At 46.1% G+C, this 12,880-nt stretch overlaps 1 protein-coding gene across 3 annotated transcripts in view; it reads right to left on the minus strand.

Annotated features, from left to right (window-relative positions):
- The window catches only part of ZNF827 (zinc finger protein 827), a 112,707-nt gene extending 100,815 nt beyond the window's left edge, over positions 1-11,892 (minus strand). For all 3 annotated transcript variants that reach the window (XR_007507784.1, XM_049815044.1, XM_049815045.1), the window contains exon 1: positions 11,644-11,892. Coding sequence is in view for 2 of the 3 variants with exons in the window: in XM_049815044.1 (XP_049671001.1) it covers positions 11,644-11,686 (43 nt within the window). In the remaining variant the exon portion in view is untranslated. The remainder of the gene's footprint in view (positions 1-11,643) is intronic.
- Between the last annotated feature and the right edge of the window lie 988 nt (positions 11,893-12,880).

Genomic DNA, 12,880 nt, shown 5'->3' on the forward strand with positions numbered 1-12,880 from the left:
ACAGAAGAATATGGTATTTCTGATCTGCTTTCCCCATGACTACTGGCTCTCGTTTCCCAAGCCAGGCCAACAATGCTGGGGATAATACAAATGGCAACCTTCACTTTTCCTCTTCTCTCCAATGGATTAAAGCCATGCTGTGTCTTCTCTTGAACCAGTTCCAAACTTCTCATTCTATTAACTTCTGAAACCGCCAGGAGTCTTCAGGCAGTGACACTGATAAAGTAGTGATATTATCAAAATGAAAAATGGGTACTTCTCTACTTTTCTACCTTTCCAATCTTCTCCAGCTGGTCTAGAAAACTTACCACAAATATTAACTGGCAAAGGGTGGGAAAAAAAGAGATCAGTGATAAAAGCAGTGGTTATATCACAAGTGGTTTTTGGAGAAAAAGGAAGAAAACTAGTCCTCATCAGTGTAGTAGCACTACACAACGATCAAAGCTGAAAAAAAAAGCTGTCTGTGAAGTTCTCCCAATAGGCGTGAAGAATCTCTGAAGAGAACTTGCTCTTGAGCCACAGGTAAAGAGAAAAAACAAGAACTCAAAAAAGCTGGAGATTTCATGTCTGTAAACTGTCCTGCCAAGCCTCCAAACATCCCCACAAACATCATACAACCCCAACAGCTCTGTCATTGCAGTCTAGAACTCTTGACCCCAAGAATGTTCCAAGTAACACAGCTATAACTTACAGCACCAGTAAAACAGCAAGAGGAAAACTCTTGCTTGCCAAAGGAAGATTTTAATCTCCTGAGCACAAAGTTAACCCAGCTAGCTTCTAAGGAAGGAAGGAAGAACACAGCCTCTATCTCTCTGTCTATTGGTACAGGAGGCTGGCTGTCTGGCTGCTCTTCATATAAAGGACATATTGGAGTTTGAAAAACTGTCAAAGAGGTGGTCGCATTTGCCTGCCTCGATGATATGAGGTACTGTTGTATGTTCCAACCTACGCTTACTTTGACTTTTTTGGTCAGCTTGTTACTTCCTTCTCTGAGCACAAATAAGACATCTTAACTTTCCAACAGCCCCAGTGGCATTCTGGCAAAAGCAATTCATTCCACCCAGCTCAGAAGAATTGCTACCACTACATATTCAATAATCCAGACGCTCCTGTTCAGTTTACGCATAGGGCCAGGTTCTCTCCTGTGTGGCATGTATCTGGCAAAGGAGGAACATGGCATGAGCCTTTACAGCTCTCTGATTCTCCTTCATGTTTTCTAACCCAGACTCAGCCTGGAGACCGGCTCATCAACAGCAGTTGGAAATGGCTGTTAACTAGCAATAAGTAGATTTGAGTGCGTTCCAGCTGTGGCTTCAACTCTGACCCTTTCCATCACCGATTCACAGTCTATTCTAAGTTGCAGTGATATGAAGATGTATGGAACAACAGTATTATTTCCTCCCTAGGAACATCCCCATGCAATGAGAATCCCCATCTGGGAAGGCCAAGGCAACTTCCATAACATTTGCATCACCCTAGCAGCCCAAGGGACATCAGAGGAAGGCTGTGAAGCTAGCCCATTGCTGATAACAAACACTAAGTCCTACTTTAAATGTTAAGTGGAACTCAGTGAAGTCATCTTAAATCATTCTAAATATTGAAGTTGGAAAGGTAGTGACAGCAAATACTGTGAACTTTCTTTCCCTTTTATTAAAATACAGAAAGAGACACCCCTACACTATCCACTCAAAACACTGACTCTTAGAAAAATACTTTTAAAAAATACGGAATTGTTGCTTCAGAACACATTATTGATCACTGGAACAACCTTCATAAAAGAAACAACAAAATCAACTAGAAACCTCTATCAAGGGGTCACAAAGTGAAGGGAGGAGCTCACAAATGGTGTGCACAGCAATATTCGAGCATAGCAGGTGACACCAGGCCAGCATACCTGCTCTAACAAAGATCTCCTTTGCTAAGCTTCTGTTTATTTTTGCTATATGCAGCTTCTCCTGCTCTGTTTTTGGTAACTAATGTGCTCCTGATTTACCATTTTACTCTGCCCCATTACTCACCTGAGGTGCTTTACGCACATGAGCTTTCAGACTGGTTCAGAAACAAAAGGTTTAGGTTTTAGATACTGAAACTTTTCCTTCCTGTAAATGTCGCAAGAATCTAGTTTCCTATAATTTAATTTTTTCCTGTCTCCCGAAGTCAGATTAAAACATGGCAAATTATATTCTCTGTGTTTCTAATTCCTCCCACAAGGATGATATTACGGTAACGTATCTAAGGGAAGCTTCAAGAAGTGTTTGTTTTGTCGTGCTGTGTTTGCTACCAAAGACAGCTGCTTTCTATGTCCCTGAGAGGATTGCTTGGGGTTAACAAGCAAAGCCAAGTAAGAGAGGATTAGGAAGCTACTCGTAGTGGTAGGCTAACACACAGAAACAGACCTTTCCAGTGGAATAGGCACTCCTTACTCCTAGACACACTGTTTAAGGCACTGCCTCAGCTTTCAACCTTAAGAAAAGTCAGAGATCACATAATTAATGTGCAAGCACCAAATAAAAAGTGGACATTCCTCAAGCCTTATCTTATTTTAAAGAGATTTAGGATTCTATGCCAAGCTCCTGGTACAAGAAACTAACACTATGGCTACTTAGGGCACAGACATAGCATACGTGGCAGCAACCTATTTCTACATTCTGCCTAAAAATCCACCTAAAATTCAGATGCAGAGGAATAGCTAGAAGCAAAGTTTCATGTTCACGTCCATTCCATTGCTGGCTTTTCTGCTGAACAAACAAAAAAGTGTGCCAGTGGCAGTGGGATTTGATTTTATTTTTTCAAAGAGCATTTCTTGGCCGAAAACTCTGTGGGCTTTACCAACACTTTTTGTGCAGGCCAGTAAATGCCTTCAAAGACAACAACTCTGGTTCTCATGAGAGTATGTCTATACTAAATAACATAGTGCTATGTAGTGATATCTGAGCCACCTTGAGTATACCCACAAGTATTATAGCTGAATTAACCTGGGTAGACTGCTGTGATAACTGCCTCCCATACACCAGGTAGCTTATTTAGAGCTTGCTTTGTTATCTCAATGTGGCACAGCACTGTGCAGAAAGACAATATAAACAATTATGGTGAAGTCTATTTAGACCTTATGGGCGATGTAAAAGTACCTCAAGGTGGGCACAAGAGCCCCCTTCAGAGTTATTGGCTGTGCAAAGAACTCCCTTTGGCAATGCAGAATTGACAAAAGGATTATGTCAGCCCTTCCTTTCCAGAATGAGGAGCAGGGCGAGAGCCTGGGGGCAGCAGAAATTAGAGCAGCTCTAGGCTGTTATGCTTACACCGGTGCCTGAGAAGGGCTCCTCATGGGCTCAAAGTGCTAGAAATACAGAGGTAGATAAGGGGAAGTTCTGCTCCAAACAGAGATAAAGAAATTCCTCAGTCACTAGTTGCCAGGTCTAGATTTGGCACAGTGGTCTATAAGGGGAGAGACTCTGGCTGTGCTTCAGGAAATCAAGCAAACACAAACAGCTATACCACCAGCTGCTATCTAAATCCACTTGCCTGCCACACTCTCTGTTCCTCACCTACTTTTCACTGCATGACCTGTTGGAAGATCTGTTCTTATTTTATTTTTTATTTTTTAGACGAGTAATTATTTGTACCACTACATAAGTCAAAGTGAAGTCTAGAAGTAGCTTCCAAAGAATTCACGTTCATTAATAAAGTCACACATGGGGATCACTCATTAAGCTAAACACACAGTTGTGAAAGCCATCAATTCTTTTAATGCCTTTTTCTAAAAGTTACATGACATTTATTTTTAAGAATTCACCAGACATCTCATTTTTGCCCTGATACAGCATATTAGAAACTCTACCAGGCACCAAGATCCAGGACATGTCCAAAACATTCACTTAAAATAGGAAGTTGTAATTTTAAAGTAAGCTTGTGTGAAATCATCTCCCTTACAGAAACTTTCAGACAAAACTTCTATCCTCCTAATTTAAGACCACGCAGGGAAGAATTCTTTGTACCTGCATAGAAAGCCCTGCAACAGAAGAAAAACACATCCAAGCAGCAAACCCCAGATGAGGGTCAGCAGAGCTATAAAACCTTCCTGAGGAAGGGAATCCCTAGAGGTAGGACCACGCAGAATTCAAAGGGATAATGACAGTAGCTTGCTTTGAGTTGCTTCAAAAATTTTATTTCCATCCTAGTGAGAGAGCATCCCAAACAAAAAAAAAACAACACTGCAGATGTTTGGAACCTAGTATCACTTTCTGAAACTGCTGATTAAACCATTCATTACAAGACCTCTACCACTCGGTAACACTTTCATTTTCAGCGCAATTTATTCTAAACAGCAGCTAAATCATCAGTCTTGCATAAAACTTCTCTTTCTTCGTCTACTGTACTATCAGCACTAGTCATTCTTTCCCTCAGCTTCCATTCCTACTGCCTAAGTACCAAAAAGAACAAGGGAAAGGACTGTTTAGGCAGCCCAGTTTTTCCATCCTTACTGCATGTTTCTCAACAAAATCCCCCATAACTTTCATGATTCCAAATTAATTGAACTTGGACTCTGTGTGAACTCTTAACCTGCAAAAATGAACATGCTTGTCTTAGTGTTAGGCTTAACTTGGGATTCTACTACTCAGTGTAATTACACCAGTAGAAGCAGGAAATCCCTTGAAAGGCAGGAGAAACTTTAAGGAATAGAGCTAACTACTAAGCCAACAGGTTCAGACTGAGCATTCAAAATATTTGGAGTCTACACTGAAGAGGATACCAGCCTGTAAATGCTACTGAAGGCACATGAACAAAAGAGAAATTGTCTTTGGGAGCACAACGCTTCCATAATTGTAACTGTAAGTTAGCCTGTAAAAAAAAAACAACTAGAAGACAAGCTCTCGTGAGCTTATGGATACATGTTGCTGAATCCTTCATTAAAGTAGCCACAATGCAGCGTATATATACACAACCAATGCTGACTGTACCCTGCAGCATGCACCCTTTCAACTGCAGTATGGGTCACATCCGAGTTTTATTATTTAACTACATTTTAAAAAAAAAAAAAAAAAAAAAATCTTTGAGGAAAGGGATATTACCCAGCTTTTTGAGGTGGTGGTTTTGGGTTTTTTTGCTTCAGCCCAATATCATTTATTATTCTTCATGCCCATATCAGCCCATATAATCTATTATTCTTCATAGAAAACATATTTTTTTTTAAAGTGGAATAAAAATAAAGTTTTACTTTGGGGGGCAGAAAGAGAGAGGAAGAGAATTTCTCCCACTCCCTTGAAAACTGGATTCTATTACATACTGCTAACTACTTTGTAGTCCAGATTTTTTGCATATTATTATTTTTGTAAAACATGCAATACTTTAGCGTCCATACACCCTGAAGGTTTTTGTAGGCGTAAACCTAAAGGATACAAATCACGTACTGTGAATGGCAAGCTAGGCAACAAAAAAAATGGTATACTAAAAACCAGGACAAAATACTATTTAGAAGATACACTCTTCAAGCATGACTCTGGAGTAGTTTAACAGCTGTAACAGTAAAAGGATTCCAGGCATAAGCCATATTAGCTCTCCCTAACCATCTGAACTAATGTCTATATTATGATTTCTTTCCAATGTGAAAGAAAAAAAAAGTCCTCTATACGGTGCTTCATGACAAATCACATGCCTTGTGAAGCTTCATGTTAGAAGCCCTTTTAACTTCCAAAAAGTCCTCTTTTGTAGGTCATGCTCTCATTATCTTGCTCTGGGATCTGGTCTGATTAAATTATAGGAAATTACTAATACTTCACTTTGAACAGCCAGCTCCTCCTGGCTGCTCTTCTTTTTTTTTTTCTAAACTTAATTCCTCCTACTCCTGCCTTCTTACATATGAAAAAAGACAACAATCACTCTGTTACAAAGATTAAGTCATACTCTTTCTTCATCCGTTTTAAAATTTAAAAATAAAAATGCATTCTGTCTGCATGTTCTTACATTTCCCATTCCACTGCTCTATCTGCAAGTTTTCCTGTTTGGCCAGCTAAAAAGTTCGTGGTTTTGTTCTATAATCTTTTGCACCCCCGCACCCTCTGAAATCTAATTCATAAGATCCTAAAGACTTAAATAGCTTAATGAGCACAACGCTGACTCTTTAGCAGTCTGATTTATACTCCGGTGTGATTTATTCATATTCTGTACTATCAGACAACACTAAGACATAGTCTACCATTGATGGGCTTTAGACATTGATCATTGAATGATTTTATAGAAGTGACTTAGTTTGTATAATGCGAAAAAACCCCAAACACAAAACCATAAAAAATTAGCATACAAATTTGAAGAGACAGAGACTTTACATGTCAGAAAGAATCCCCATAAAGGGAGAATGAATTTCTGAAAAGTCTATGACGACTTTGCTATTGCGAGAGGGACAAAATGAGAACAGCGTTTTCAGGTGGAGTAATATGGATGCTACTCCATCCACTAAAACACTGCTGTTCATTTGAGAGGTGCATTACAGTACCACCAGGACAACCATGATGATAGCAATGAAATTATTAACCTAATCATACTAAGAATAATAATTTTCCCTACATGGATCCTCTTGTCGACAATGAGCTATATCATGATCCCTGCAGCGGTAAGAGGTTAAAAATAGTAAATAGAAAATATGTTAAAAGCTTCCCCTTGTACACGCAATGCCTGCTAGTAAGGTAATAAACTCTATTAAAAGAGAAAGATTCCTGTTCCTGGCAAAAGCCTTTTGTCTTGGAGGCAACTCTCAAATGTCGAATGACAGTAAAGGCTTTTCTGACATTGGGAAGTCTTTTGAAAAACCCATCCAGCACATCCTCCCTTGCTATCAGAAAGTATCAAATGAAGCAAGCTGCAGAAATAAAAAAAGAAGGAAGCTCTAAATCACTGTTAATTTACTTGTTTGACAGTATTTTCCTTACACTCTGATGATATAATCCAGCAATAAAAAACAATATAATAAAAAGCTTCACAGAGCATAAGGGGTTTTTTACTGTATAGAAACAGCTGAACACTTCAACACAGTACCTGGAATATCTCACACTACACCTGACCATGAAAGCAAGAAGAGTTATACACCCTCATTATCACATATCTAGCTTTTGATATCGAAACTAACATTGTTTCAATTCTGCATCTCCTTCTTTAACAAAATAAATCCAACAGAAAATAGCATTGCAGTTTGCCCTATGTTAAACACATTCCTCAGAAAGTAGTAGTAGTAGTTCAAACTTCTCAAGGTAGCATCTAATTCTGCCCGATACTCTATAACAAATACAAGCTTTGTATAAATGGTATTGTGGCATTCATTCACAAACTGCATTGCATACAAGCCTCTGAGACAGAATCAAACCCCAAAGAGTATCGATTGCTACACTTAAGGCAATGTAGTGGTCTAGATCCTAAACATTTACTTGAGCGCCTCAAAACTTCCCAAAACTTTTACTTTTCAGACTGAACTCTTCCAAGTCACATTTGTGTAGTTCAGAGAAAACAGACTTTCAGGAATTCTCAGAAAAGAAAATAATAGTGCAAGGTAGAATGGAAAGGAAGACAACAAAAAGAAAACTGGAATAAAATTGTATTTATACATACATTTTTAAAGATTCTGATGCTAACGGAATAGATGAGGAAAAAAAATATAAAAATCCAAGTGCTGAAGTAGCTCAAGGGGAAAAAAAACCCCTAACACATACACACACACACACTAAGGAATGAGCAAAATTCCTTTAAACATTCCAGTGAAAATGAATTTACTTGTCTGAGTTAGTTGCATCCAAAAGTAACCATAAGACGCACATGCACTGGGCAAATTTTTAACTTGTGGACCTAACTCTGTCATTGTAAACTGAGCCTACACTGCTGTAGTATTTAGTTTGGGTATGAATAAGCCATTGTCTATCCAGGAACTCTTAAAGTCCTTTCCTCGTTCACTTGTATCTTAAATTAAGAAGGATGCACTTTCTCTTGCATTTCAGAGTGTGAGTGAAGACGTGCTGCTGGCATCTGTGACTAAACAGTTCCCCAAACCTGACTTCTTTACACACAGAAACTCCACTTACAATACATGTTATTAAGATCAGAGACTCAAAGGACCCATCCACCTGATTGAACCCTGAGGTTCATCCTGCTTTGAGCAGGGGGCCAGGCCAGACGACCTCCAAAGGACCCTTCCAAACTATATTATGTTGTAAACAACTCCAATGACTGAAAGCTCAACCTTAACTCTGCCCTTTTAAGCAGATGCCACCAAAACACAGTATTATTGCACCTAATAGTATCAGTCCTTTTTTTCCCCTCAACCTCTGAAGCATCAATATCTAGCAACTCCCTTGAAACTAAATTAAGTTGTTGCAACAACCTTAAACATCTCTAGCACACTCTTGTACAGAGAACTTCTTCACCATAGCATACATTTTGGGAGTGCAGTCTTCTCTTGCGAAATTACATCTAAATTTACAGGAGGGCTGTCCAATGAAGTCAATGAGCAGAAGTATAAAATCAGGGTCCTGGTCAGCAGCAGCTGCATACTGTTACTTTAAAGGTTTGACAGTGGTGTTCTTCAGGTGCATGTAACAATTTATAAGAAATCAATTAAGGCCTAGAGATCCTGAGAACACAGCTTCCTACCTAGGCTATACCAGAACCCACAGGACTTGCCAGACTAAGTTACATTAGCTGGGTTATACTGTAACACTGGTCAATTATTCTGTTTATCAACATCCTACTGTTTATTTCCCAAACAATTGCAACAGAATCCAAAATATCACAGGGAGGTACAGCAAGATGCTCCATCGTTTAGGCATACTGGAAAGCATTCAGGCACCAGCAGCAATATGTAATGTAACTTAGGAGTGAATCACAGCCTAATACCCACAATGGGGCAGAGTTAAGGTTGAATACAGGATTAGCCATCTTCCTTCTAGATGCGCATGGTACACTTTACATTCTTCTGCCATCATTAATAGTTCAAAATGAAATACACACTCTGTTCCTCTAAGAAACGTATGGCTAAAACCAGCAGGAATTGTAGAGTAAAAATGTATTTTACACTGAGTACCCATTAAAGCAACATGTTGCTAAAAAAAAATAAATAAATCACTATTTATAGCATTTGCACACTGAATGCAATGGATTCCCAAGGCATTTTCCAAACCTGCAGGACTGCAGGCTAGAACAGTATTCCTGCAATTCTTTCTGAATTATCTAATGTATTATTATTGTCAAATAATAGCTTTTGATCCAGTGCAATCTAGTTGTAGAAGAAATTAAAATAAATAAATTTCATCAAAAACTAGCATTCGTGTGGGACGTACAGCATGTGCGTGTTTCACACATCAGGAAAAAAACTGCCATGAATTGAACTAAAAAATTAATCCGAAAGAACTGCAAATTAGGCCGTGCATTTAAAAAAAAAAAAAAAAAACAAAAAAAAAAAAAAAAAAAAAAAAAACAAAAAAAACCCCACAAACACAGAAACAAAAACAAATAACACACGCACAACTCTATTTGCACAATGAAGGCAATTGTTCCTGGGGCCAGAAAAAGCCGTGACTTCCCCTGGCGCGGGCGGTCAGGAGGTCGGGGCCGAGGGGAGCCTCAGCCGCAACCCGGAGGCAGGGGCAGGCGAGAGCCCGGCGCCGGAGCCGAGCCCCCGCCGCCGCGCACGGGAGCGGCACGCCCGAGCGACCTAAAATGGAGCCCAGGTTTGATGTCAGCCCGAGAGGCAGGCAGAGGGCAGCCGCACCGGGGCGGGGGCGAGGGCAAGGTCAGCCGCCGGGCCGGCCGCCCCGCCGCCTACCTCCCGCCCCGAGAGCCCCTTTTCGCCTCCCCGCTCCCGCGGGGCTTCTGCCAAACCGGGGCGGCGGCGCTCGCCCCCTCCCCACCCCCCCCCCCGAAACGCCCCTCCACGGCCACGCAAGGCCCTGCGCGCCCGGGCTTGGCCCCTGCCCCCGCCCGCCGCGCCGGGGCCGGGGCGCTGCAGAGGCGGGCGCCGCGCTCCCGCCGCCGCCGCCGCCACCTCCCCCGTGCCCGCCGCCCCGGCCGGCGCTCTGCGCGGGGAATTAGCGCCGGGGCTGCCGGCTCGGCTCCTCTAGCGGGCGGACCGCGAAAAGGCTGCGCGGGGGCAAACGGCGAGAGGAGGGGAAGGGGAAAAAAACCAACAAAACCAAACCACCAAACCACCACAACACCAAAAAAACCCCAAGCAAACCCCACCGCAACTCAAGCCCTTGCCTCGACTCCGGCGGAAAGGCAAGGGAGAGAAATATTTGCGGGGCGGCAAGTGCCGCCCCCCCGCGCCGACACCCCCGGCCCGCGTGCCGGTGCCGGAGGGGAGCACTGCTCCAGCCCCTTCGCCCGCAGAGCGGAGGGAGGGGGGAACGGGGACGGGCCGCGCTCCGCCCGCAGCGGCGCCCCCCGGCAGGGGCCGGGGCCGCCTCGGTGAACTCCCGGTGACCGAGGCCGGCTCCGGCACCGGGAGCTCAGCTCCCGCCCTGCCCCGAGCCCGGCGCAGGAGCTGCAGGCAGGCTCCGAGCAGATGTGCCGGAGACAGACAAATGACCCCTCCCGTCCACCCCCCGCTCTCCTTAAACCGACCCTGGGGCCAAGCAGGGGCAGGGTATTTTTAGGTCCCTTCCCCTCCACTCCGCCTCCCTCTCAATAGCTGCCGAGCGCTTAATACGGAGAGAGGGGGGAGAGCGAGCGGGAGAAAAGTTAACTGTTTTGCAAAGAGGGGAGAAAATAGGCAGGGAGGGGGGAGGGAGCGAGAAGGAGCAGGGCAGGGTGAGCCGTGTCAGGGGACGTGTGCGTGTGCCTGCGTGGGCGCGCACGGGGTGCCCGCAGGCGGAGGATCGGGATGCACTTTAGCCCTGTGCTCTGCTGCTCTCGTCTGGGGCAGCGCCGCCGAAGCCCGAGTCTCGCCTGACCCTTCATTTCACTGCGGCCAGGAGGAGCCCGGAGCCCGCCGCCGCCGCCGCCTCTCCCTGCTCTGCAGGGACCTCGCCTGCCACGGTCTGCCTCCCCGCCGCCCCCTCCCCCGCCGCCGCCGCCGCCCCCGGCCCCCTACGGGGTGGCCGCGGGGTCGGTGCGGGGTGCCCCCGCCGCCGCCGCCGGCGGCCCCCTCCGCGGCCGCTGCCCGCCTCCCCCCGCTCCCGGGCCGCCCAGCCCCGCCGCAACCTTTAGCCGGGGACGGACCTCTCGGCTGGTTCCGCACAAGACGCCAGCAGCCGCTTCCCCTCTCGCCGCCCTCCCCTCCGGTGCTAGCCCCCCTCCCCACCCCAATAAAACAGACACCCCCCCCCCCTCCCTCCGGCCCCAAAGAGAAACCCACACCGCCCCCCCCGCCCCCCAGCACAAATGCACAATCACGGGCGAGGGGAGGGAAAGGGAGGAAAGGGCGAGAGACGCGAAGAAAGAAGGGGGGAAAGGAGAGAGAGAGGAAAAATTAAAAGGGCACAAGGCTGTTCATCACCAACATGGCTGCCTTAGCTCAGACCTAAAAGAGGAATAACCCAGGCTGTGTCTTTGTCAGTTTCACCTCTGTAACCCTAAACTAATGCACGAAACGACGGAGGCGGCTGCAGAGGGGAAGGAGACGGGGAGAGGAGGAAGGAGAAAATGGCAAAAAGAGGGGGCACTTACGTGAAGAGAGGCGCTTGGGCTGCTCCTGCTTCCTCCTGGGCATTTTCCCCCTTTTTTCACATTCTCCTCCTTGGTTTAACGGGAGATCAAATAAGACCGGGAGGGGGGGGCACAGCCAGCCACAAAGCCGGGGCCCCCGGGGGAGCCGCTAACCGGGGCGGGTTTTCCCTCTTCGCCGGGGGAAAGGGGGCTGAAGCCGGTTTTCCCGGAGCCACCGCGAAGGGCTCCGTCTCCCCCTCTCTCTTTTCTTTTTCCTCCCCCCCCCCACCCCCCCCCAACCCGGTCGTGCACCTGGCTTGTCCCCGGTCGCAGTATCCCTCAGCGGCCGGGGATGTGCTCCCGGCGGGCGAGCGGGTGCCGGGCGCCGTGCCGGGGCGAGGGCTGGCGCGGCGGTGCCGAGGGCTGCGCCCCGCGCGCCTCCCGGCCCCTAACTAACACTAACGCCGGGATCAAAGGGCAGCGGCGGCGGCGGCGCTCACGGCTCGCCCGCGGGCGGCAGGCGGGCGGGCAGCGAGAGGCAGACAGGGACACACACACACACACGCACACCCCGGCGGGCGGGCACACACGCGCGCACACACACACACACACACACACACACACGCGCGCCCGGGCAGAGCAAAGGGGAAGGTGCCCCCGCTCCCCCGCTGCGCTCCGGGCGCGGCGCTGCGCGGCCGGCGGGGTTCAAGCGGAGGATGCGCTGCCCCAGTCCTGCACCCGCTCCTAATTCGCTCCTTAAGAAAAGGAGAGGGGGAAAAAAAAAAAAAAAAAAAAAGAAAAAAAAAAAAAAAGGGGGGGGGGGGGGGGGGAGTTGTGGATCTCGACCACTCGCACTGTAATTCCCTCATTTCTGGTGGGCAACAAAATAACAACAACAATTCTTTTTTTAAATTCAGACGTTTTGTCTTCCTGAGTTAGAAAAGAAAAATTGTACTAGGGCAAAGCTAGCCCTGTAGAATTTCTTGCATGTGTTCAGCTGTTCCCTCACAAAGCACAGGGGCCGGGGGGGCTTATTGGAACTGAACTTCGGGCGGGGGGGTAATTACATACAACTCCCTCCGTGCAAATTCAGTGTACAAAACAAGCAAGAAAGGAAGGTCGGCAAGTTAGCATGTGGGTACACGGTTCCAGTACCAGGTTCTGACAATTTCTAGTGCAGGTTTTAAAAAGTGAAAAGAATGCAAGCAGCATGAAAATCACAACTTCTTGAGAAGTGTGTCTGTGTGGGGAGGTGGGG

The sequence above is a fragment of the Accipiter gentilis genome, chromosome 12 (genome assembly GCF_929443795.1).
Source record: "Accipiter gentilis chromosome 12, bAccGen1.1, whole genome shotgun sequence".
Lineage (NCBI taxonomy): Eukaryota > Metazoa > Chordata > Aves > Accipitriformes > Accipitridae > Astur > Astur gentilis.